Below are 22,302 nucleotides of genomic sequence, written 5' to 3'. Positions count from 1 at the left end.
CAAGTGAAAGAGGCAGTGCGCAAAGCCCATGTTCTCTGTGATTCCAGGCACGCGGCACCTGGAAGAGGCCACACTACAGTGATGGTGAAAGATCAGCTGCGGGCAAGCAGCTGGGAGGCAGGATTGCGCAGGTGGAGTGCAGGGGCTCGCAAGTGTGCACACCAAACCTGCAGAACTTGACGGTCAGGGCGAACTTAAGGTATGCACATAAAGCAGCCCAGGAGTCTGGACCCCAGCATGGCGTTCAGAAGTGAGGAAGCGACCTCACTGGCTGTGCTTGTAAGAAGCCGCCTCGCTGAAGGAGGCAGGGGAAAGAAAAAGAGCGCTGTCTGTGCCGGTCTGCGCAGCGCTGGGTTCTGCCCGACAGAGGGTCTCCCCAGGAGAGCAGGTCAGCACCTGAGGACATTGTGCCGGCAGGCTGGACATGGGCTACAGGAGGCGGGTGGATGGCGGGAGCCAGGTTTCTCTCTGCAGGAGTGTGAGGAACAGGCAGGCAAGGGGAGGGGCGGGATGAGCCCTGTGGCGACAGAGCAGCGCCTGAACTCACTTTAGCTTGACACAGATGGGTGGGGACTGGCAGACACGTGTGTGCACACGTGTGCTTGCGAATATGCTTACATGTATTAACAGGGATGGGCGCATATGGAAAGTCTTGCAGATTCACGTGTGTATGTGTGCTAGTGTATACAGGTACACACGTCCTTGCTGTCAGCTGAGAAAGCCTAGAAGAAGACACTGCATCACAACCTGATGTGCCCAGAGCCAACAGCACCTGGGACTCAGGGGGCTGGGCATGGTCCTCCTCCCACAGTGGACAGTCCCAGAATTTGTGGGACATCAGCACAGTGCCCTACTCAAAGGGTTTTACCTCAGCAGTGCGGCAAATTTACCTCTAAAATAAGAACTGCTATGGTCCTGGCCAACAAATCTTAAAAACTAGGTCTGAAAGGATCAAACGTTTTCCAAGGAACTCAATAGCACCTCAAAAAAAAAACTTAGTAATATTTATAGGAATATAAAAGTATCCACCACCCAACAAAGTTTACCATACATGGAATCTAATAAAAAAATTACAAGATATACAAAGAGTCAGAAAAATATGGCCCAGGATGAGAAAAATCAATACACTGGAAGAAGTAATACCAGGATAGAATTCCTAGGCAAGACGGCAATCATACTCCAAAAGTTCAAAAAGCCAGATCAAAGCCTGAGTGCGAGGCCAGGAGAAGGTGGAAGAAGAACAGAACCAAGACATCCACGTGGGGACACACTAGGTGACACCACAGAAGAAAAGGCCAGCCAACTTGAAGACGCAGCCACGCACACTTCGACAACAAAGGTCACAGGAAGACTCTTCAGACACAGGCTGGTGATTCCTAACCAGCAGATCGCAGTACAAGTAACACCAGGAAATCCCGAGGCAGAGGGAAAACGAAGCCGGATGGAAATCTGGCTTTGCATAAAGCATACAGAGGCCAGGAAGGTTAGTCAGACGGGCACCGCAAACCACTTTCCTTCTATTTAAGTGTCTTGAAAAGATAACTGGCCACTCGAAGTGGCACACCAGGTGTGCTGTGATGTCTGTAACACAGGTGGAAATAAAGTCATCTGAAACGATGCCACAGACGTACGAAAGCAGAGAGGACCTGCGCCCGTCGGCAGGTCCTCGCGGCGTCCGCCCGTCAAGCAGCGTTGGACCGTCTCCTGGAGGCAACCTGAGAGGTGAAGATGTGGCGCGAGACCTGGGCCACCACCAAGGTAACAGAACAAGGAGTGTAAGTAACATGCAGTGAAGAAGACAAGTGGAAATTTGCAAAAATACCCAGCTAAGCCAAGAAAAAAAAATGGGGAAAGAGGGGAAGGGGAACACAGTGCAGACCGGCCAAAAAAGGACAAATTGCCAAGAGTAGATTTAAATCCAATCCGTCACATAAAGACACGAATATGTTAAAAGAAAAACACATACCGTGTTAACAATGGTCAGGAGAAAGCTGCAGCGGCTTCGTTAGTATCAAAGCAGAAGAAAGAAGTTACCAGGGATAAAGCAGGTCCCTTGAGAGACGAAGAGGCCAGCCCATCGGGAAGACACAGTAATGCTAAAGGGTTACGCACTACGAACAGAGTTCCAAAACATGAAGCAGACTGGTAGGACTGAAAGGAGAGACGGGCGATCCGGACCAGACTGGGAGGGGTCAGCAGCCCTCTCTTGATTACTGACCGCATCAGCTGAGGGGCACAGAGATAACATTAATGGACAAGAGCATCCAACTGGCATCCTTGGGACACTTCCCCAGCAACTGAGAGCACACGTCCTTCTCCAGGGCATGTGGGAAATTTACTAAGCCAGACCACACCCTGGACATAGGACAGCTCTTCACAAATCCAAGAGGATTTAAGGCGTCCGAAGTATGTCCTCTGACCACTATGGAACTAAATTTGACATCAATAACAGAAACATATTGGGAAAATCCTCAAATATTTGGAAATTCAAAAATAAACTTTAATTAACCTATACAGTCAAGAAAAAAACCAAAGGGGCAGTTACAAGGTATTCTGAACTGAATGAAAAGACCACCTATTAACATTTGTGACATGATGCCAAAGGAGAACTTGGCTAGAAATGTACAGTGCTAAAAGCCTAATTATAAAAGGACAAAAGTCTCAAGTCAACAACTTCTAAAGCTACAAAGAAGAGAGGAAGCGAGAGCCAACTTCAGGAGAAGAAAGGAAACAGCAGAGACTATAGTGGGAATCAAAGAACAGAAATGCAAAACCGCAAAAACAATGAAACCCACAGCCGGGTTTGAGTAATAAATTCACGAGCACCTAGCTAGATGGATGAGGAGAGAGAGGGAGGAGATGCAATTTTAAATATCAGAAATTATATGGAAATATTGAATCATATTTATCAGACAGGCAATATCTCGTAGATTCTACAGAAACCAAAGCTCATACGGGAACAGCATGAACTTCATGCCAATAAGCTCAACGATTTGGATGAAGTGGACACACTCCTAGAAAGACACAATCACCAAACCTTATCCAAGAAGAGGGAGAGAATCTGAAGGGCCCTCCAACTGCTGAAGACCCTAAACAGGTAGGTAGAAGAGTTGTCCCACAGAGAGTTCCAGACCAGGTGGCTTTGTCTGTGACGTCTCCACACATATAAGGGACAGCAAAGAGTTCTGCAGAAGCCCTTCCACAGAATCTAAGAGGAGTGTGTTCCTCATTCCAGTAGGCAAGGCAATCAAGAACCAGAAAAAGACATTGCAAGGAAAGAAAACTAGAGCCAATATTCCTGCAGGAACATGGGTGCAAACATTCTTATCACAATGTTAGCAAGTTAAATCCAATAATATATAAAGAGGGCAATACATCGGTTATAATGTGAATAGTATTTTCAGTGGGAATGCAAGGTTGGTTTAATCTTTGAAAAAGGTAATTCATCATGTTGATAAACTAAAAAAGAAACACCTTTTGATCACCTTACCAGATGCATAAAAACATTTCCCAAACCCAACATTGATTCCTGATAAAAACTCACAGCAAACTAGCATGGAAGGGAACTTCCTCACCCTGCGAAAAGGGCATTTGAGAAAAACTAGCTAACATCACACCCAGGGATGAAGACTGATACTTTCCCCCTAAACCAGGAATAAGGTGAGGATGTTTTGCCACTTCTATTTAACTTTGTTCTGAAATTCTAACCAGGCTAATAACATAAGAAAAATAAGCAAAAGACATCCAGCTGGAAGAAGCAGCAGCAAAATTGTCTTAATGTCAGATGGTATGATTATCTATGTAAAAATCCTAAAGAATCTATAAAAAATTTACTAGAACTAACCAGTGACTTTAGCCAGGTTGCAGGATTCTAGATCAATATCTAAAGAACAGTTGCATTTCTATATATGTACACAATTAGAAATTAAAATGAAAAAATGCTATTTACAATATGAAGTAGAGATGTCTGACAAAAAATTTACAAGCTTGTATACTAGAAACTAAAAAATGTACTGAGAGATATTGAAGAAGACCTACGTAAATAAGAAATAATCACGTCTGTGGATCCGAAGAGTGGACATCGGCAAGATGTGAGTTCTCCCTCAATGGCCTACAGATTCAATGCAACCCCAATCAAAACCTCAGCAGGCTTTGAGGGTGGAGATTACAAACTGATTCGAAATGTACATGGAAATGAAAAGGATACAGGCTAAACAAAAAGTCTGGAAAAGAAAAAAATCGGAGAACATATTTTAGGTGACTTCAGGACATTGTGGGATTGGTGTCCAAAGAAACAAATAAATCAGGGGAGCTGCACAGAGCTCAGAAATATATGATCAACAATATGTGATCAATTGCTTTTAGATCAAACCACAGGGAACTGTAGTGGGGACAGCAAACTTTTTAATAAACTGTGCCAGAATGAGTGCGAATGAAAAAGAAGGAAGGAAGGAAGGAAGGGAGGGAGGGAGGGAGGGAGGGAGGGAGGGAGGGAGGGAGGAAGGAAGGAAGGAAGGGAGGGAGGGAGGAAGGAAGGAAGGAAGGGAGGGAGGGAGGGAGGAAGGAAGGAAGGAAGGGAGGGAGGGAGGGAGGAAGAAAGGAAGGAAGGAAGGGAGGGAGGAAGGAAGGAAGGAAGGGAGGGAGGGAGGGAGGGAGGGAGGAAGGAAGGAAGGAAGGAAGGGAGGGAGGGAAGGAAGGATAAGAAGGAAGGAAGGAAGAAAGGGGAGGGAAGGAAGGAAGGAAAAAGGGAGGAAGAAAGAGAAAGAGAAGGAAGAAGGAAGGAAGGAAGAAAGAAAAGAAAGATTTTGATTAACATGCAAAAATTAAGTCAATGAATCTCAGGCTTAAGGGTAAAACCTAAAACTTTTAGACGTGACCAGGGGTCAGGCAGATTTCTTAGCTATGACACAAAAAACATGACCTAGGAAAGAAAATACCAGAAATAAAAATGGAAAGAAAATAAATTGGACTTCAACAGAAGGCAGCACTGCCTTTTGAAAGTTAACAGAAAGAAAAGGCACACCACAGACTGGAGAAAATATTTGTAAATCCCATATCTGATAAAGCAAATAAATAGGCAAATGACTTCCAACAGTCAATAGTAAGAAAAGAAACAATCAACTAAAAAATGGGCAAGATATTGGAATAGAAACTTCACCAAATAAGAGAGCAAAGAAGCACATGAAAAGATGTTAACATCATTTGGCGTCAGAGGAATGCACACTAAAACCACAGTGAGGAGATGCCATCTCACAGCTGGTACAGTGGTAAAATCTAAGACTGGCGCCACGTCTGCCCTGGCGTGCGGGGGAGAACCGGCACACGCTGCTCTGCTGGTGGGAATCTAGAGCAACCCAGCACTTCAGAAGAGACTCCGGCAGTTTCTTACAGAGTTCCACAGACCCAAGTCGCAGCTTCCGCTCCCGGTATTTACCAAAGAGAAATGACAGTGGACGTCCACACAGCCTCGAAGGTCACAGCAGCCCCACGTGCAGAAAGTCACAAACTGGAAATGACCCAAACCTTCATCAGCAAGGTGCTTGGACAAATAAGTCGTGGCAGATCTGTGCAGCAGATAGAAAGAATGGACTTCCGGTAAAAGCAATAGGGCAGACGGGTCTCAAAGGAATTCTGCTGAGCCAAACAGTCCCACTGGAAAGTATGATTCCATTTACATAAACTCCCAAAGACAGACTGACCTAGAACGATGGGCCGGGTACCCCGTGTGGGAGAAGAGGGCTCCAAACGAGCACAAGTGACCTTCCGGGCTGATGGACAGATCACTGTTTTGATTGCAATGATAGTTTCACAAGTGTGTGTGTGTGTGTGTGTGTGTGTGTGTGTGTGTGTCCGCACACACGTGTGTGCACCTGATTGTATTCTTTAAATGTATGCAGTTTGTTGTAGTCAATGTATCAATAAAGCTGGGAAGAAAAAGGAAGCAGATACATGGCAGTGAGCCGGCCTCCCCCAACTGGTCTTTTAAGTACAGTTTAAAGTGGATACATTTTATATACAGTCCTTCTACATGAGCAGTTTACAAAACTGCAGAAATATAGTCCAAAGGATCAGGTTAGATACAAAGATGAAGAATCTAATTCACAAAAAAGAAACCATCTTTAAGAACTGTGAGCAACAGCAGCAGGAGGAAGCGAGGCAGGAAGCAATCTGGGTCTCCCTCACATACTACCCTAAGGGCCGGTCCAGGAACCAAGGCTGTCTGTCCGGTACTCCTGGTGTGGTCGTTACTTCTAAGTTACATATTTAAAAATTTAGGAAAAAAAAAAGTTTGTCATTAAGTTCCTTGGAGTTGGTTAAAAACAGATTTGGATCGCTGAGCCCACCCCACCCCACCGAGGATGGAGGCTGGTAGCTGAGCCTGCCCGCCTGTCCCCCTACCACTGAGCAACACTGCGCCTGCCTCCGTGCTGACTCATCACACCCTCGCCGGGCCTCCCCAGCTTCTTTGGAGGCTGGTGCAGGCATCTTGAATTATTCTCGAGGGCATGGCAATCATCATTGGAAGGGCGGCTCCCTTCCTGAGACACCTACAGGAGACTGGAGGCCCTTTGACAGGTACCTCTATTTACTCACTTACATCCTACACCATTCCCCATCCTCTTGTTCACAATGAGAAATACTGTAAATAGTAATCGAACTGATCCTGTTCATTACAATAATGTTAAAGTCTTTATAGGGGCTATCTGGTTCAGGGCTGCGTTTTCTCTGTATTGGGTGTGATTGGTATTGATCTCCCCTTCAAAGGAGAGGTAGTGGAAAACTGCAGGATCATAATAAGCCTGCAAGAGGGGGAACCTCAGTATCTCTGATCTTCACAGCTAGAGGGGAATATATAGAAACAATATGAAAAAACAGGGGAAGAAAGTGTCCCTAACAAACCAAGATGCTATTGTGATAGACTCCAATGACAGCATGGCAGTAGAAATGACAGAAAAGGAGTTTAGAATCTGCATACTTAAAATGATCCGTGAAGCAAAAGACGAGATAAGAAAGCAAATGCAGGCAATGCATGACCATTCCAGTAAACAGTTAAAAGAGCAAATGCAGGAAGCAAAAGAACACTTCAAAAGAGAGAGAGAGAGATTCTGAAAAAAAAAAAAAAAAAAACCAGACAGAAATACTTGAAATGAAAGAAATGATAAACCAAATTAAAAACTCAATAGAAAGCTTCACCAACAAAATAGATCTCATGGAAGACAGAATCTCAGACAATGAAGGCAAAATATTGAATCTTGAAAATAAAGCTGAACAAACTGAGAAGATGCAAAAAAATCATGAATAGACCCTCCAAGAATTATGGGATGTCATGAAAAGACCGAATTTAAGAATTATTGGGATTGAGGAAGGCACAGAGATACAAACCAAAGGCATGAACAACCTGTTCAATGAAATAATGTCAGAAAATTTCCCAAACCTGAAAAATGAAATGGAAAATCAAATACCAGAGGCTTACAGAACACCAAATGCACAAAATCACAACAGATCCACACCAAGGCAAATTATAATGAAAATGCCTAACATTCAAAATAAAGATAGGATTTTAAAGGCTGTGAGAGAAAAGTTTCAGATTACATGTAGGGGGAGACCAATATGGATATTAGCAGATTTCTCAGCCCAGACTCTAAAAGCAAGAAGGGCCTAAAACAACATATTTCAAGCTCTGAAAGAACATGGTTGCCAACCAAGAATCCTACACTCAGAAAAACTAACCTTCTGATTTGATGATGAAATAAAATCCTTCCATGATAAACAAAGGTTAAAAGAATTTATGAATAGAAAGCCTGCACTACAGAACATTCTCAGCAAAATATTTCATGAGGAGGAAATGAAAAACAACAATGTAGGTCAGCAAAGGGAGGAACTACCCTAAAGGAGAAGTCAATCAAAGGAGAAACCAAGTCAAGTTAAAAAACAAAAATAAGACAAAATGACCAGGAATACAAATCATATCACAATAATAACACTGAACATTAATGGCCTAAACTCATCAATCAAAAGACACAGACTGGCAGAATGGATTAAAAAGAAGGACCCAACAATATGCTGCCTTCCAGAGACTCATCTCATAGAAAAAGACATTCACAGACTAAAGGTGAAAGGATGGGGAAAAACCTACCACACACATGGACTCAGTAAAAAAGCAGGGGTCTCCCTTCTCATATCATAAAGTGGACTTCAAACCTAAGTTAGTCAGAAGGGATGAAGAAGGACATTTCATACTGCTTAAGGGAACCATAAATCAGGAAGACATAATGATTGTAAATATTTATGCCCCAAACAATGGAGCATCCCTGTACATCAAACAAATCCTTCTCGATATTAAGAATCAAATAAACCAAAACACAATAATAGTGGGTGACTTTAACACACTGCTCTCACCACTGGACAGATCCTCCAAACAAACGCTGTACAAAGAAACTATAGAACTAAATAATACAACCAATGATACAGAATTAATGGACATATACAGAGTATTTCATCCATCATCAAGTAAATATACTTTCTTCTCAGCAGCTCATGGATCCTTCTCCAAAATAGACCATATGCTATGCCACAAAGAAGCCATTAGTAAATACAAAGAATAGAGATCCTACCCTGTATCCTATCAGACCATAATGGAATGCAATTAGAGATCAATAACAAAATAAAAAACAAAAACTACTCATACACCTGGAGACTAAATAATATGCTATTGAATAGTGCAATGATAAGAGAAGATATCAGGGAAGAAATAAAAAAAAATTCTTAGCAGTAAATGAGAACAATGACACCACATATCAAAATCTCTGGGACACTATGAAAGCAGTACTAAGAGGAAAGTTCATTACATTGAGCTTACACATTAAAAAAATTAAAAAGTCAACAACTAAATGACCTAATATTATATCTCAAAGCCCCAGAAAAAGAAGAACAGATCAACACCAAAAATAGAAGACAGGAAATAATAAAAATCAGAGCTGAAATCAATGGAATTGAAACAAGAGAAACAATTCAAAAAATTGACAAAACAAAAAGTTGGTTCTTTGAAAAAGTAAACAAAATTGATAAACCCCTAGCCACACTAATGAAGAGGAGAGAGAAAACTCAAATTACTAGAATTCGTGATGAAAAAGGAAAGATCACAACAGACACCACTGAAATACATAACATAATTAGAAGCTACTTTGAAAATCTATTCTCCAACAAAATAGAAAATATCAAAGACATTGACAAATTTTTAGAGACATATGATCCTCCCAAACGGAATCAGGAAGACATACACAATATAAACAGATCAATTTCAAGCACTGAAATAGAAGAAGCCATCAAAAGCCTACCAACCAAGAAAAGTCCAGGACCAAACGGATTCTCAGTCCAATTCTGTAAGACCTTTAAAGAAGAACTGATACCAATACTCCTCAAAGTATTCCAGGAAATAGAAAAGGAGGGAACCCTTCCAAATTCATTCTATGAGGCTAGTATCACTCTGATACCAAAACCAGGCAAAGACACATCAAGGAAAGAAAACTTTAGACCAATATCCCCGATGAACATAGATGCAAAAATCCTTAACAAAATACTGGCAAATCGCATACAAAAACATATTAAAAAGTTAGTGTACCATGATCAAGTGGGGTTTATCCCAGGGATGTAAGGTTGGTTCAACATCTGGAAATCAATAAATGTAATTCATCACATCAATAGGCTTAAAGTTAAGAATCACATAATTATTTCAATAGATGCTGAGAAAGCAGTTGATAAAATACAGCATCCCTTCATCCTTAAAACACTAGAAAAAATAGGAATAGTAGGAACATACCTCAACATTGTAAAGGCAATCTATGCTAAGCCCACGGCCAACATCATTCTTAATGGAGAAAAACTGAAAGCATTCCCTCTAAAAACTGGAACAAGACAGGGATGCCCTCTTTCACCATTTCTATTCAACATCATCCTTGAAACACCTGCCAGAGCAATTAGACAGACCAAAGAAAGGAGTACAGATAGAAAAAGAAGAACTCAAGTTGCCACTATTTGCTGATGACATGATCCTATATTTAGAAGATCCAAAAAACTCCACTAGAAAACTTCTAGAACTAATAAATGAATTCAGCAAAGTAACAGGACATAAAATCAATACACATAAATCATTAGATTTCTATTCAAAAGTGATGAATCCTCTGAAAGAGAAATTAGGAAAACCACTCCATTCACAGTAGCCTCAAAAAAAATAAAATACTTGGAAACTAATCTAACAAAAGAGGTGAAAGACCTCTAAATTGAAAACTACAGAACATTAAAGAAAGAAATCGAAGAAAACCTTTGAAGATGGAAAGATCTCCCATGTTCTTAGGCAGAATTAACATTGTCAAAATGGCCATTCTCCCAAAGGCGCTATACAGATTCAATGCAACTCCAATTAAAATCCCAATGACATTCCTCATAGAAATAGAGAAAGCAATCATGAACTTCATCTAGAAGAACAACAGACCTCGAATAGCCAAAACAATCCTGAATAGAAAAAGTGAAATAGAAAGTATCACAATACCAGATGTTGAACTATACTATAGAGCAATAGTAACAAAAACAGCATGGTATTGGCACCAAAACAGACAGGCAGACCAATGGTACAGAATAGAAGACACAGAGACAAAACCACATAAATACAGTTACCTCATACTAGACAAAGGAGTCAAAAACATAATGGAGAAAAGATAGCCTGTTCAAGAAATGATGCTGGCAAACTGGAAATCCATATGCAGTAAAATGAAATTAAACCTCTATCTCTCACCTTGCACAAAACTCAACTCAAAATGGATCAAGGACAAAGGAATTAGACCAGAGACCCTTCACCTAATAGAAGACAAAGTATGCCCGAATCTTCATCATGTTGGCTTAGGATCAGACTTCCTTATCAAGACTGCCAAAGCACAAGAAATCAAAGCAATAATCAATAAATGGGATGGACGCAAACTAAAAAGCTTTTTCTCAGCAAAGGATACAATCAAGAATTTGAAGAGAGAGCCTACAGAGTGGGAGAAAATCTTTTCCACACGTACTTCAGATAGAGCACTCATCTCCAAAAATTAAAAAGTTATTTACAAAACTTTACACCAAAAATACAAAGAACTCAATCAATAAATGGGCCAAGGAACTGGAGAGACACTTTACAGAAGAAGACATACAGGCAATTAATAAATATATGAAAAAGTGTTCAACATCTCTAGTAATTAGAGAAATGCAAATTAAAACAACTCTAAGATTTCATCTTACTCCAATTAGAATGGCTATTATCAAGAACACAAAGAATAATAGATGTTGGTGTGGATGTGGGGAAAAAGGCACACTTTCACATTACTGATAGAGTTATAAGTTGGTGCAGCCACTCTGGAAAGCAATGTGGAGATTCCTCAGGAAACTTGGAATGGACCCACCTTTTGACCCAGTTATCCTACTCCTCAGTTTATACCCAAAGGACTTAAAATCAGCATAGTACAGTAACACAGCCACATCAGTGTTTACAGCAGCTCAGTTCACAATAGCTAGATTGTGGAACCAACTTAGATGCCCTTCAACAGATGAATGGATAAAGAAACTGTGCTATATATACACAATGGAATATTATTCAGCCATAAAGAAGAATAGTATTATGGCATTTGCAAATAATTGAATGGAATTGGAGAATATCATGCTAAGTGAAATAAGCCAATCCCAAAAAACCAAAGGCTGAATGTTTTCCCTGATAAGTGGAGAACGATATATACTGGTGGTGGGGGGTGGGGAAGGAAAGAAGAATGGGGAAACTTTAGATTATGTAGAAGGAAATAAGAGGAAGGGGGGTATAAAAAATGGTGGAATGAGACAGACATCATTACCCTATGTATATGTACGATTACACAAATGGTATGAATCTGCATCGTGCTCAACCACAGAAATGAAATGATGTACACCATTTGTGCACAATGAGTCAAAATGCAGTCTGTAAAAAATTAAAAGATAAAAAAAAAAAAAAGCAGATTTGGAATCCTCTCCTCGGAAGCCACTGCCCTCAACTTCCTTAGATGGGAAGCACCTGTAGGTCGGTGGAACTGGGTTAGACCTGGCTTTCAGTGCCACGGACCACAAGGCTGGCTCGTGAGGAATTCCAAGCCTCCGTGTCGGTTAGGAATGGACTTTAGATCACGGTTCTTGACGACAGCCTAGAGGCAGTAGTTTTAGGAAAAGAGCCTCGAACTCTACATGGAAGAACAGGATTCAGATTCCTCCTCTGGAGTGAGGCCTACCTGAGGGCTGGTCTGCGGGGAGGGCGGGCCTCTGGAGGCTCTCCTGGCCCCTGCTGGGAAGGAGTCTGCAGAGGTCTCACGGGCAGGCGCCTGCCACCCACACAGCTCTGACCTCAGCGCGACCTCCAGAGTGTCCCTGACGCCTGCACTACAGAGAGGCTGCTCTCCTGGGCGGGAAGAGCGAGCTCACCGGGTCCTTCCCTGCATGTTCAGCATGTTCCCGTTCCCCCCTGTCACAAAGGACGCTTCAGTGCACACCCTGGGGAAGGCTGAGCCCCGGGGCCTTGCTCGCTTCCGTTCTCTGCAGTTCTCCTGCTCCCTGCAAAGCACGCTGCTTCCGGCCAAATGCAGTGCCTTCTGTCCAGCCTCCACCGAAGAGCTCCAGGATCGGAGAAATGAGAGAAGGGGGGAAGCGCTCTCAGCCAGGAGCCGACACCAGGCGCCCCGAAGGGGAGAGAGCAGAGACCAGTGCTGCCAGGGAGGACCTCTCTGCTCCCTGGGGAGCCCAGATGTCCACACTCAGGGCGGGCCACACACCGTTCACCCCCACCAGCTCCGACCAGTCCAAGCCACTCCTGCAACCCCACGCAGCGGGTGCGGAATGTTCCACCGGACAGCTTTCCTCCCACTGAGGATTCAGGGGCGGCACCACCCTGGAAAGACCACTGCCTTCTGGCTTCTCCTCTCCCAGCGATGCTGCAGATCCCCTGAGCAGACTCCCGTCTCACTCCCACGTACCGTCTTGCCTGGTGTGGCTCTCAATGCGACGTCGAAAGTGGAGCGATGGCTAATATTAATTTCCATATTTAGGAGGAGTCACCCTCATCACGGGCGGAATCTCTGCTTTAAGGAAGTACACAGGGCACAGTTAAGACGCCGCCGACGTCTCTGCCGAGTTTCCAGCATGTACGAGAAGCAAGACACGCCTGGAAAGCTTCCAGGTCCGCGTGGCTGTGAGGCTTTACTGTGCCAAGGTTTCCTTGCAAAAAGGTGTGGTTTCTGGTGAAAGAGAACAGCTCTCTCTGCAGGAAACATTTCTAGACAAAGCTTTCTAGGAAGCAGCACACTTACCGGTGATGACAGACCCATCCGATCCGGGCCCGCTTCCTAAATACTGGTATTCTGTGAAAGTAAAGCTTCCAGAACTGTCCTCCCCAATGGACTGAGATATGTCTTGAATGTTTCCCATTTCTTGTAGGAATTCTTCAGACAGCGGGCTTTCCAGGTCACCAGCCTCCAGTGGGGAGAGGGGGCAGATGGGACTCTCCGTGTCCACCATGTTGACTAGCTGGAGCTGGTCACCGCTCAGCTCCAAACTGTGGAAGAAGGCAGTCATCAGTGAAACTGACAGAAGAGATTTGGGTTTTTTAAAACATTTTTATTTATTTATTTGTATATGGTGCTGAGGATCAAACCCAGGGCCGCACACCTGCCAGGCAAGTGCTCTACCACTGAGCCACAGCCCCAGTCCGGAGATTCAGGTTTGGTTTTCAAGTGAAAACATGGTTTACCAATGAGGACGTACCTGAAGTCAGAATCTGAACAGCAACTCTGTTGGACACCTTTGAGAAGCACACTAAGAAAGCGAAGGATCTCTAAACAACCAAGGTGTGAGCCCACCTGTGCAGCTGAGGGATAGTCAGCTTCCCACCCGTACACCACAGTACGCGAGGACTGGGGACGCAGGTGTACAGAAACAAAGTCCCTGCTCCTAGAGCATCCCTTCTCGGGGGACATGGATGGGAAACAAATCAGTGTGAGAGGGACTGCCTAGTGGACATGTGCCAACAGGAGAGGAGTGGACGAGGCGGGAAGCAGGAGGGCCATGCCGACCAGGGCATGGTGGAGACCGGGGGTGAGGGAGTGAGCTCTTGGGGGACAATGTTCCAGCAAAAAGAACACCAAGTGCTGGGGTGTGCTGCATGTTCCAGGGAGGAGGAGGAGGCGAGGGGCTCGGCTGAGGGCAGGGGAGGGCCAGGCAGTCAGCGCCCGAGTGTACAGCACATTTACTCCTGAATGTTCCCCAGTACCCACGAAGGTCACTCACGCAGGGAGTCCTGAGAAGCGATTGCGGAGTAACGAATACATTGGGGAGGTTTCCACAAAGCTAAGTGGGTGAGTCCCAGCCGCCGCCAGCCGATGGGAGCTAGCAGCGCAAGAGCACTCTGCACGTGGGCACGGCGCACGGTCTGCACAGGCTCTCTCCCCGCTTCTGGGCCCACTTCCCAACACCTCCAGACCAAGACCCAGCCTTGGGCATGCCCTTCCAGCTTATGGAAGCTGACCCTGTGGTTGTGCACTGGGCCCTGGCCCTCTGCCCCGTGGGGGTCACGGCCCACCACCGTCACCCCACCACCACCACCTCTGCTTCCTGTTCACCTCTCTGAGCCTGGCCGGCCCTCCTACCAACCGACTCGGCTAACTGGGAGACACTTAGCTTGCGGAACTGTTTCTCCATCTGCAAACAGTCACAGGCGCCCACTGCTCGCCTCACAGGGCGGGTCCCGGGAGCTCTGGACTGCCACGGGCCATGGCTCAACACAAGGCAGTCTGTCCGGTGACCCAGGATGCCTGGGGCTTCCAACGGAGTCGCCTGTGAGCAGTATGCCCACTTCGGGTCCACTCAACACAAACAACGACTTTAAGTGCACAGACGCAGGAAGCTGTGGCCACCGGGTGCAAGTCACACATCTTTGTGAAGCTCACATCTGATGCCCGGAATTCTGATGAGTTATCCTAGGTGATCATAACCCGCGGGGAAAAATGACGGGAGCCGTCAGCCGTTTGCAGGATTTAGAAGGCTTCACTACCTTTCACAGAGACGGCGCTGAGGATCTGCACTTGCTTTCTGTCTTCCTTTGGGAGGTGGTGCTGGGGTCAGGCCCAGGGCCTGCACGCTACTCACTCTCTAGCACTGAGCTGCACCCTGCTCTTCCAGAATATTTTGTTGTGCTTGGATCAGGCGGAAGATTCCTTCCAACAGTAAGCAAGATAATGGGGTAACGAGCACTACTTAAACTATTTCACCATGAACAGAAAGTTCAAAAGCCACGGTCATTAACTCAATACATGGGCCCTAAAGTGCATCCCGCCCGCGCTGCGGCTGGGCAGTCTGCTCACGGCACGGCATGGTGGCCGCCTGTTCTCAGCCCTGTCCGAGGCTCCCCTCGGCAGCAGCGCACACGTGCTGACAGTCGCCTTTCATTCCCACAAAACGTTCCTTGTCCTGCAGGAGCCCTGGGCTAACACGATGCGCGTTCCCTTCTCACCACCTGCAGGGAGTTAGGAAGCTCTGCATCTTAGGATTCCACCTCCCAGGTGCTTTCTAAAAATAGCAGATCTAGTCAGAGAGACGCTGATACCGCCATGAAGAGCTGAGTGAGACAGAGGGAGGAGCACTTGGCCTGAGCTCTGGCAGGAGAGCCTGGCAAACGCACAGGTCACCGAACACACTGGCCCTTCTCCCTTCAACCAGAGCAGATAAGAGCTTTTCCTCTGAACAAGTCCCTCAGATAGCAGAGGTCACACGGCACACCCTGACCCGCAGGCCCTGCTGCTCCCAGCACACCCTGGTCAAGAGCAGACATTCCAGGGCACAGTCCCCTGCGCGTCAGTTAATTCCCACAGAATGCGGTCACTTCCTGGTGCATCGAGAACAGCAAACCAGGCCAGCCCACGACAGTGCCCCAAATGCTCTGGAGGGACACAGTGATACAATTCAGCAATAGAAACATTCCTTTGGGAACCATGGAGCCGTCATGGAGCGAACCGCAGGACATGGAATGAAAAACTCACCCAAAAGAAAGAGACACAGAATTCTACTGCTGCCTTACCTGCTGCAGGTGGAGACCCAGGGGGCTCTGAGGTCCTTGGTGACCTTAAAAAACCAGGATTTTTCCACACAGTCAGCACTCAGAAGCTGACTGTTTGGAAGAATAGGCCAAAATGAGCTGCTGACGGTGTGCTGAGGGTTTGGGTGAAGCCACAGGCTCAGCCCCTTCTCTTTGGAGGACCCCACACCCCAGCCCTAGTTACACGTGGCAGGGTCCCCTCTTGCGCTTGTCTCTCCAGTGGCTGGTGAAGGCAAGGAAAACATCCATCTCCTCTTGGCACGCAGGCGTCCCGTGGGGCCCGCCGTGGCAGGTGATGGGCAGCCACTTCCAGCACCCGGCACAGGACAAGCACTCCTGAATGACCTGCTCCCGGAGCAGCCTGGTGAGGGTCCGTAGGCAGCCGTGGCCTGCGTACCCGATGGCAGGGAGGCACAGTGTGTGAAGGACGGCAGAGACACAGCGGGCACTAGAACCTGAGTCAAGGACTCCGTGTTGGAGAAGCGACCAGCAATTTGCTGTGGACTGTGACCATCGCGGGGCTGAAACAAGCAGAGGGGAGAAAAACCAAGCATGACCCTGAACAGGAGGTCCTGCGTCAGGAGTCGGGACCGCGGAGAGCAATGAGAGCGCCGAGAGCTGTGTCAGCCCTGTGCTAAGGGAAGAGCTCGCAGAGCTGGCTCAGCAGGGGCCAGGCCTGGGCATGGGACGAGCATACAGTACATGCTCAATAAAGACTGCGTGGCAAAGGGGAGGAGTGAATCATCCACCTGACTCCCACAGAGGCTGTGGGCTGTAGTCCCAGCTATGTGAGAGGCTGAGGCAGAAGGATCAAGAGTTCAGGCCTGTCTGGGCAAGTGAGTGAGACCCCATCTCAAAAAGAGAGAGAGGTTTCATCACTTGGTTGGAATAAGAAAAGGCTGAGGGGACGTCACTTCCTGCTTGGCTCCCTGACGGCACCTGTGGTACCCAACCCGTCTTCACGCTCTACACTATAAATGGAGATCCTGAACCTACGACCACTTTGCACACATTTTCGGAAATTACATATTAAATAGCAAAGGAACTTGACGCTGCCCCGCCCACCAAGACAGTTGTACACACCGTGTGATCAGCTCCCTCAGGAAAAGGCGGCTGGGATGGGGCGTGCGTGTCCCACCCGGAACTCACACTTTCCAGGACAGCAGCCAGGTGAAGAGTTGCGAGCATCGTTTGCCTGGCCCCTTCCCGGCTCCTCCATCAGCCGCCTCCCTCACCGCGGGCTCCTGGCGTGGCGTCACACCACCCTGCGGGGTTCCTGGGGCTCCCTTGGCTAGAGGGAGCCGCTTAATGACAGAAGATGGGAGTCTTATCAAAGGAGTGGCAGACAGACGGCCACCGGACACGGGTCTTTCTCTTTTCCACGAATTCTTTCACTTTTCCACCCTAATTCACTGCCTTGTCAGATTCTGTAGAAATTTTAGATATTGTATTTTATATTTAGAAGTTTTTTTGGCTCAATTTGTTGGGCTAGGTACCAAAATAACATTTCAGAAAAGACAAACAAAAAAGCTAAAGTGCCCTCTGAACCTTCACCTAGTACCCAGGGTTCTCGAAATAGATTAATCATTAGCATCTGCACAATGATTAACATGCCAACAGTCAATGCAGAAAATGCCCAGGAAACACCCTTAGAACAGGGAGCCAAGGACAGAAGGTAGTGATGATAAGGAACTGGGCGAGGGGCTTTAATAAACCAAACCTGTCGTGCAACGAACGGTTCCCACCTCACCTAGCTTTAGCTGGCGGCATCTAGATCTTTCCCAACAGGGCCGAAGGCACTGAACTAGAAATTCCGTTGGCATGCGAGAAAGCCCGTGGTGGCATGGGAGTGTAGCTCTGAGCTTCTAGGCCTTGAGAACTTCAAGGTGCAGACGCTCCTTCCCCTCTGCTTCCAGGAGAATGTGCTCTGGGGCACAGGACCCCACTGCAGGATGGGGTTTATACTGCCATCCGACCCCGGCTCTTCTTTCAGCTCTCTGAGAGTCGATGGCTCTCGTGTTTCAAAGCAATCTCACCACTGTGGATGGTGACGTCAGAACCAGAGATGGTAACCAGAGAAAAGCTGCACATGTGGGCGTGTCTGCCTGCTGCAGGGGAGACCGGGTGAGCGGGAGCCTGCGCTGCAGTGACATCTGCACTGCCACTCTGCACAGACACAAGTACGGCGGCGGGAAGGGAGGCTAAGGCCTCTGGCAGCTGAGGATCAGGGGCCTCCCGAATGTGCTGCACCAATTAAAGATGACATCCCAGAACAAGGGTGGCCCACTGTCGTCTGACAGGAACATCTCAGATACACAACAGGTGAACTTTACGAGGCTGAGCCCTTCCAAGATTAAACTGACGGTCACCTTCCGGAGGGGAGACCATGTTTTATGAACTCTGTGGGCCATGTGTAGGCACCACAGCCAAGGAGAGGCGGTCTCAGTCCTGAGAGGACCTGTGGCTCCAGGGCCCCAGGCAGGAGGGGTGTGCCAACAGGGCAGGAAGGCAGGACGTGGAGAGAGGCAGCGTGTTTGGACCACGCCCTCAACAGAACTGCATATTTGTCTTTAATATCTTCCCAATTGGGGGGCAGGTGGGTGTCAGGGTCCCATTATCAGAGGAGAAAGAGACAGGTTCAGAGAGACAAGAAACACGCCCAACTAATAAGAGAGAGACTCCAGTCAGCAGGTATCTGCAAATGCAGCGTGGCCATGGGGAGTCCCGAGGGCGGTGGAGGCTCCAGAGGAGGGAGGCCCAGGAGGAGGCCGACGAAGAGGGAGATGCCGCAGGAAAACCTGACAGGACGGGCATAGGCCTCACAGGAAGAGGAACAGCCATCCACGCATGTGGCCACGGGTCTCGAGGAAGCAGTTGAGTGAGCAGCTGGCGGCACCAGGGCCTGGGGACAGGCTGCGTGACGTTGGCTCCAGCTTGGGCAATGGCAGCTGGGGTGACAGCAGAACACAGGGCAGTGCGTCTTTGGCTGTGTGGGGACCGAGTTCAGCTCGAAGCCGTGTCTGAGGAGCTGAGGAACGCGGGCTCGGCTGCTGACCTCTCTGCTGAGGAGCCAGGGGTGCAGATGGCACTTGTCCCCGGGGCTCTCGGCAGCAGCTACGGAGGAGGCCAGCCCCATTCTGGGAGGTGGGGGGCACTGCGTGAGGACCTGGGAGCTCGGTGTCCACCCCGTGGGCTGGGGTCAGCGACAGCTACGGGGCAACGTGGTTCTGAACGCTGAACGCAAGGTCTGCTCCTCCTCCTCCTTTCTGGGGACCCCATGCCCACACCCCCTGCTCTCCTCCCTGCCTGGGTCTTTCCCAAACTCTCAGTCTGCACATGCAGACCAGGTCTCACTAAAGTGCAGAGCACAGTGTCCTCACTCAAGTTCATCCATGGCGTCAGCTCACGATCCCAGGACTACACCACCAACCCCACCAAGCCAGGTTCTCAGACCGAGTGCAACGCAGGCACGAAGGGAAAGAACGTGCCCTGGCTACCTCTTCAACTTGTAGGGCCAGCTCACGGAAGTTCAGCTTTCCTGAAGACCAGGAGGAACCACCAAGCAGAAAGACGAGGACTTCTGCTACAGTCCTACGTGCTGAAGGTTAGCTTTGGATCTGGAAGTCGACAGGACGGGTCCATTTTAAGGCCTTCCTCCTTCAGCTCTTAGATCAAGCCAGTGGGACTGCAATCTGTGGGGCAGACGCGCTCTGAACGTGCAGCACTGAAAGATCAGACGACAGAGTTCTACAGCAAGGGGACCCCGAGGCAGCCCGCTGCGCGGGAAGTGTGAGCACCAGTGAGCTGACGGGAGCAGGGCGGTCACCGCGCTCGTGACAGGAGACACGCACGCTGCCGAAGCGACTGAGGACGGAGGTGCGTCTTGGGCAAAAACATGATCACAAACTTAACAGTAGGGGAGACCATGTCCACACGCTCCCTGAAGGCAGAGCAAAAAGACAGACGGAAAACGGAGACGGAAGCAAGAGGACCAGGCCAGAGAGGACAGGGCCAAACAGCAGGCGCTCCAGAGGGCGGGGGAGGAGAGCCGAGGAAGGCCACCACGGATCCAGAGAAAGCCGGAAGGCCAGCGGCCAGCACCCACCAGACGCACGGCAAGGCCAGTCACTGGAACTTCAGAACGCACTGGGGACACGCTTTCAGAAGGGCAGACACCACGTGCGGAGGACTGAGCACCAGAAAGCTCTGGGGTTCTCAGGGGCGACATGGGAGCGAACGCCAGGACGCCATGCTGGAGCAGGAGACCCAGTCGTCCAGGTAGCGTGAGGCCCGACGTGGCCGGAGCACGTGTCTCCCACCCGGGACCCCGCCTGGGACCCCGCCTGGGATGCCCGGCACTCACCTTCCCTGGGGGCGGGCTGGAGAAGGCGGTTTGCGGGGGAAGGGGACGCATGGCGCTTCTCCCGGACGCCCGTCCTGAGTGGAGGTGGAAGCTGCCTGCGTCTCTTGTGACCTGCAGAGTCAGGGGCCGCGGCCAGCTTCAGCCACTGCTGGCCACCCTTCACATACACCGCCGCACAGCGTAGAGAGGCCAGGATGGGACACTGGCGGAGATGGCGGCCAGCACCGGCCACGCACACTGCAGCCGTAAGCACCCAGCGTCTACTGACCTCCCCTCACTCGGCCCCCTGAGGTAGGCACTGCGTTCCTGTTTACTTTACAGATAAGGGAGCCAAAGTACAGAGAGGTCACAAAAACAGGCCCAGGGGCTCCGGACCGCGCAGGGTTGAACCAGGCCTCCACCTCTAGCTTCCGACGACGGCACTCGCCTGCAGGCTGCCTCTCAGCTGTCACTCCCAGGTCAGCGGTCCAGAGCTGACGGCCAGCCTCCGACCGTCCAGAGGACGCTCCTCCTTCCCGCGGAGCTGCACTCAGAACAGATGCTTCGTTGCGTGAGTGATTTTTGTTTAGTGTCTACAGTAAAATTTAGGGACGAGGAAAAAACCGCAGTATTATGATGATTTGTTTATAAAGCAAAGCCTCAAAGTTTAAGCTAACAAGGAAATGAAACGTGAGGACCCCTGAGCTCTCGGTCAGTGGAGGTCTGCCGACTCACTCAGCAGACTGTCATCTCTCTGTATAAGCAAGCATTTTAAACCTTCACTGCTCTGATGAGGCAGGTCAGGAAGTTTTCACATTTCTTTGCTGTTCACATTATCTCCTCTGGTGACAGGTCTGTTCAAATCTTTTGCCTGTTTTTAAAGTTGGGTCATTTATTTTCTTCCAGGTGAGTTTTGACAGTTCTTTCTGTATTCTGGATACAATTCCTTTATCAAGTACATGCTTTACATGAATTTATTCCCAATCTGTTACTTATTTGTGTTTTCATTTTCTTAAAATTGTCCTTTGAAGAGCAAGTTTTTCTTTTGATGAAATCTAACTTACCATATTTTTTTTTCTTTTATAAATGGTCCTATTGGTGCCATATCTGTGATGTCTTTGCTAACCCCAGGGCACAAAGATTTCTTCTGTTTTCTTCTAGAAGTTCTACAATTTCAGACTTTACATTTAGACCTATGATCTATTTTGAGTTAATGTTTGTTATCTGGTGTGAGGTAGGGATTGAGTTCATTTTGGGCATATAGGTAACACATCACTCTTGAAAAGATGTCCTTTCCCCACTGAATTGTCTTTATATCTTTGTTTTTTTCCAGCACTGAGGACTGAACCCAGGCAAGTGCTCCACCACCAAGCTACATCTTGAGCCCTCCTATTTTATCTGAGACAAGGTCTCACTCAATTGCCCAGGATGCCCTGGACTGGCCACCCTCTGGCCTCAGCCTCCTGAGGATTACAGTGTGCACCACTGTTCCAGCGGTTTTTTATTATTAATGAATGTGGAATTTTATCAAATGTTATCTACAGATCTATTCAGATGATCCTATGATTTTTCTTTTTCATCCTATTAATATGGTGAGCTACATTAATTTTTGCCATTTTTGTATTCCTGGAGTGGACTGCCCTGGTTTTAATATTCTTTTTATAAATTATTGAATTCAATATGCTAAAATTTTGTCAAGAATTTCTGTATCTATGTTCACAGGGCATATATTGATCTTTAGTCTTCTTCATTTGTGATGTCTTTGTCTAATTTTGTTACCAGATTAAAACTGGTTTCACAGAAGGAGTTAAATATTCCACCTCTT

At 47.5% G+C, this 22,302-nt stretch overlaps 1 protein-coding gene across 6 annotated transcripts in view; it reads right to left on the bottom strand.

The window, feature by feature from the left end:
• Positions 1-22,302, bottom strand: part of PPARA (peroxisome proliferator activated receptor alpha) — a gene marked incomplete at its 5' end in the record, with an annotated part of 57,766 nt that overhangs the window by 15,270 nt on the left and 20,194 nt on the right. For 3 of the 6 annotated variants that reach the window (XM_079142582.1, XM_079142583.1, XM_079142584.1), the window contains one exon: positions 13,356-13,600. In XM_079142582.1, the coding sequence (XP_078998708.1) occupies positions 13,356-13,563 (208 nt within the window). Of the gene's footprint in view, positions 1-13,355; positions 13,601-16,117; positions 16,142-17,885; positions 17,906-20,498; positions 20,597-22,302 lie in introns of those variants that run through there. The other 3 variants (XM_079142585.1, XM_079142581.1, XM_079142586.1) reach the window with 3 other exon arrangements.

This window comes from Sciurus vulgaris (assembly GCF_902686455.1).
Source record: "Sciurus vulgaris genome assembly, chromosome: 5".
Taxonomy (NCBI): Eukaryota; Metazoa; Chordata; class Mammalia; order Rodentia; family Sciuridae; genus Sciurus; species Sciurus vulgaris.
The sequence above is the reverse complement of the archived record's forward strand: the minus strand, read 5'-3'. Positions and strand labels throughout refer to the sequence as shown.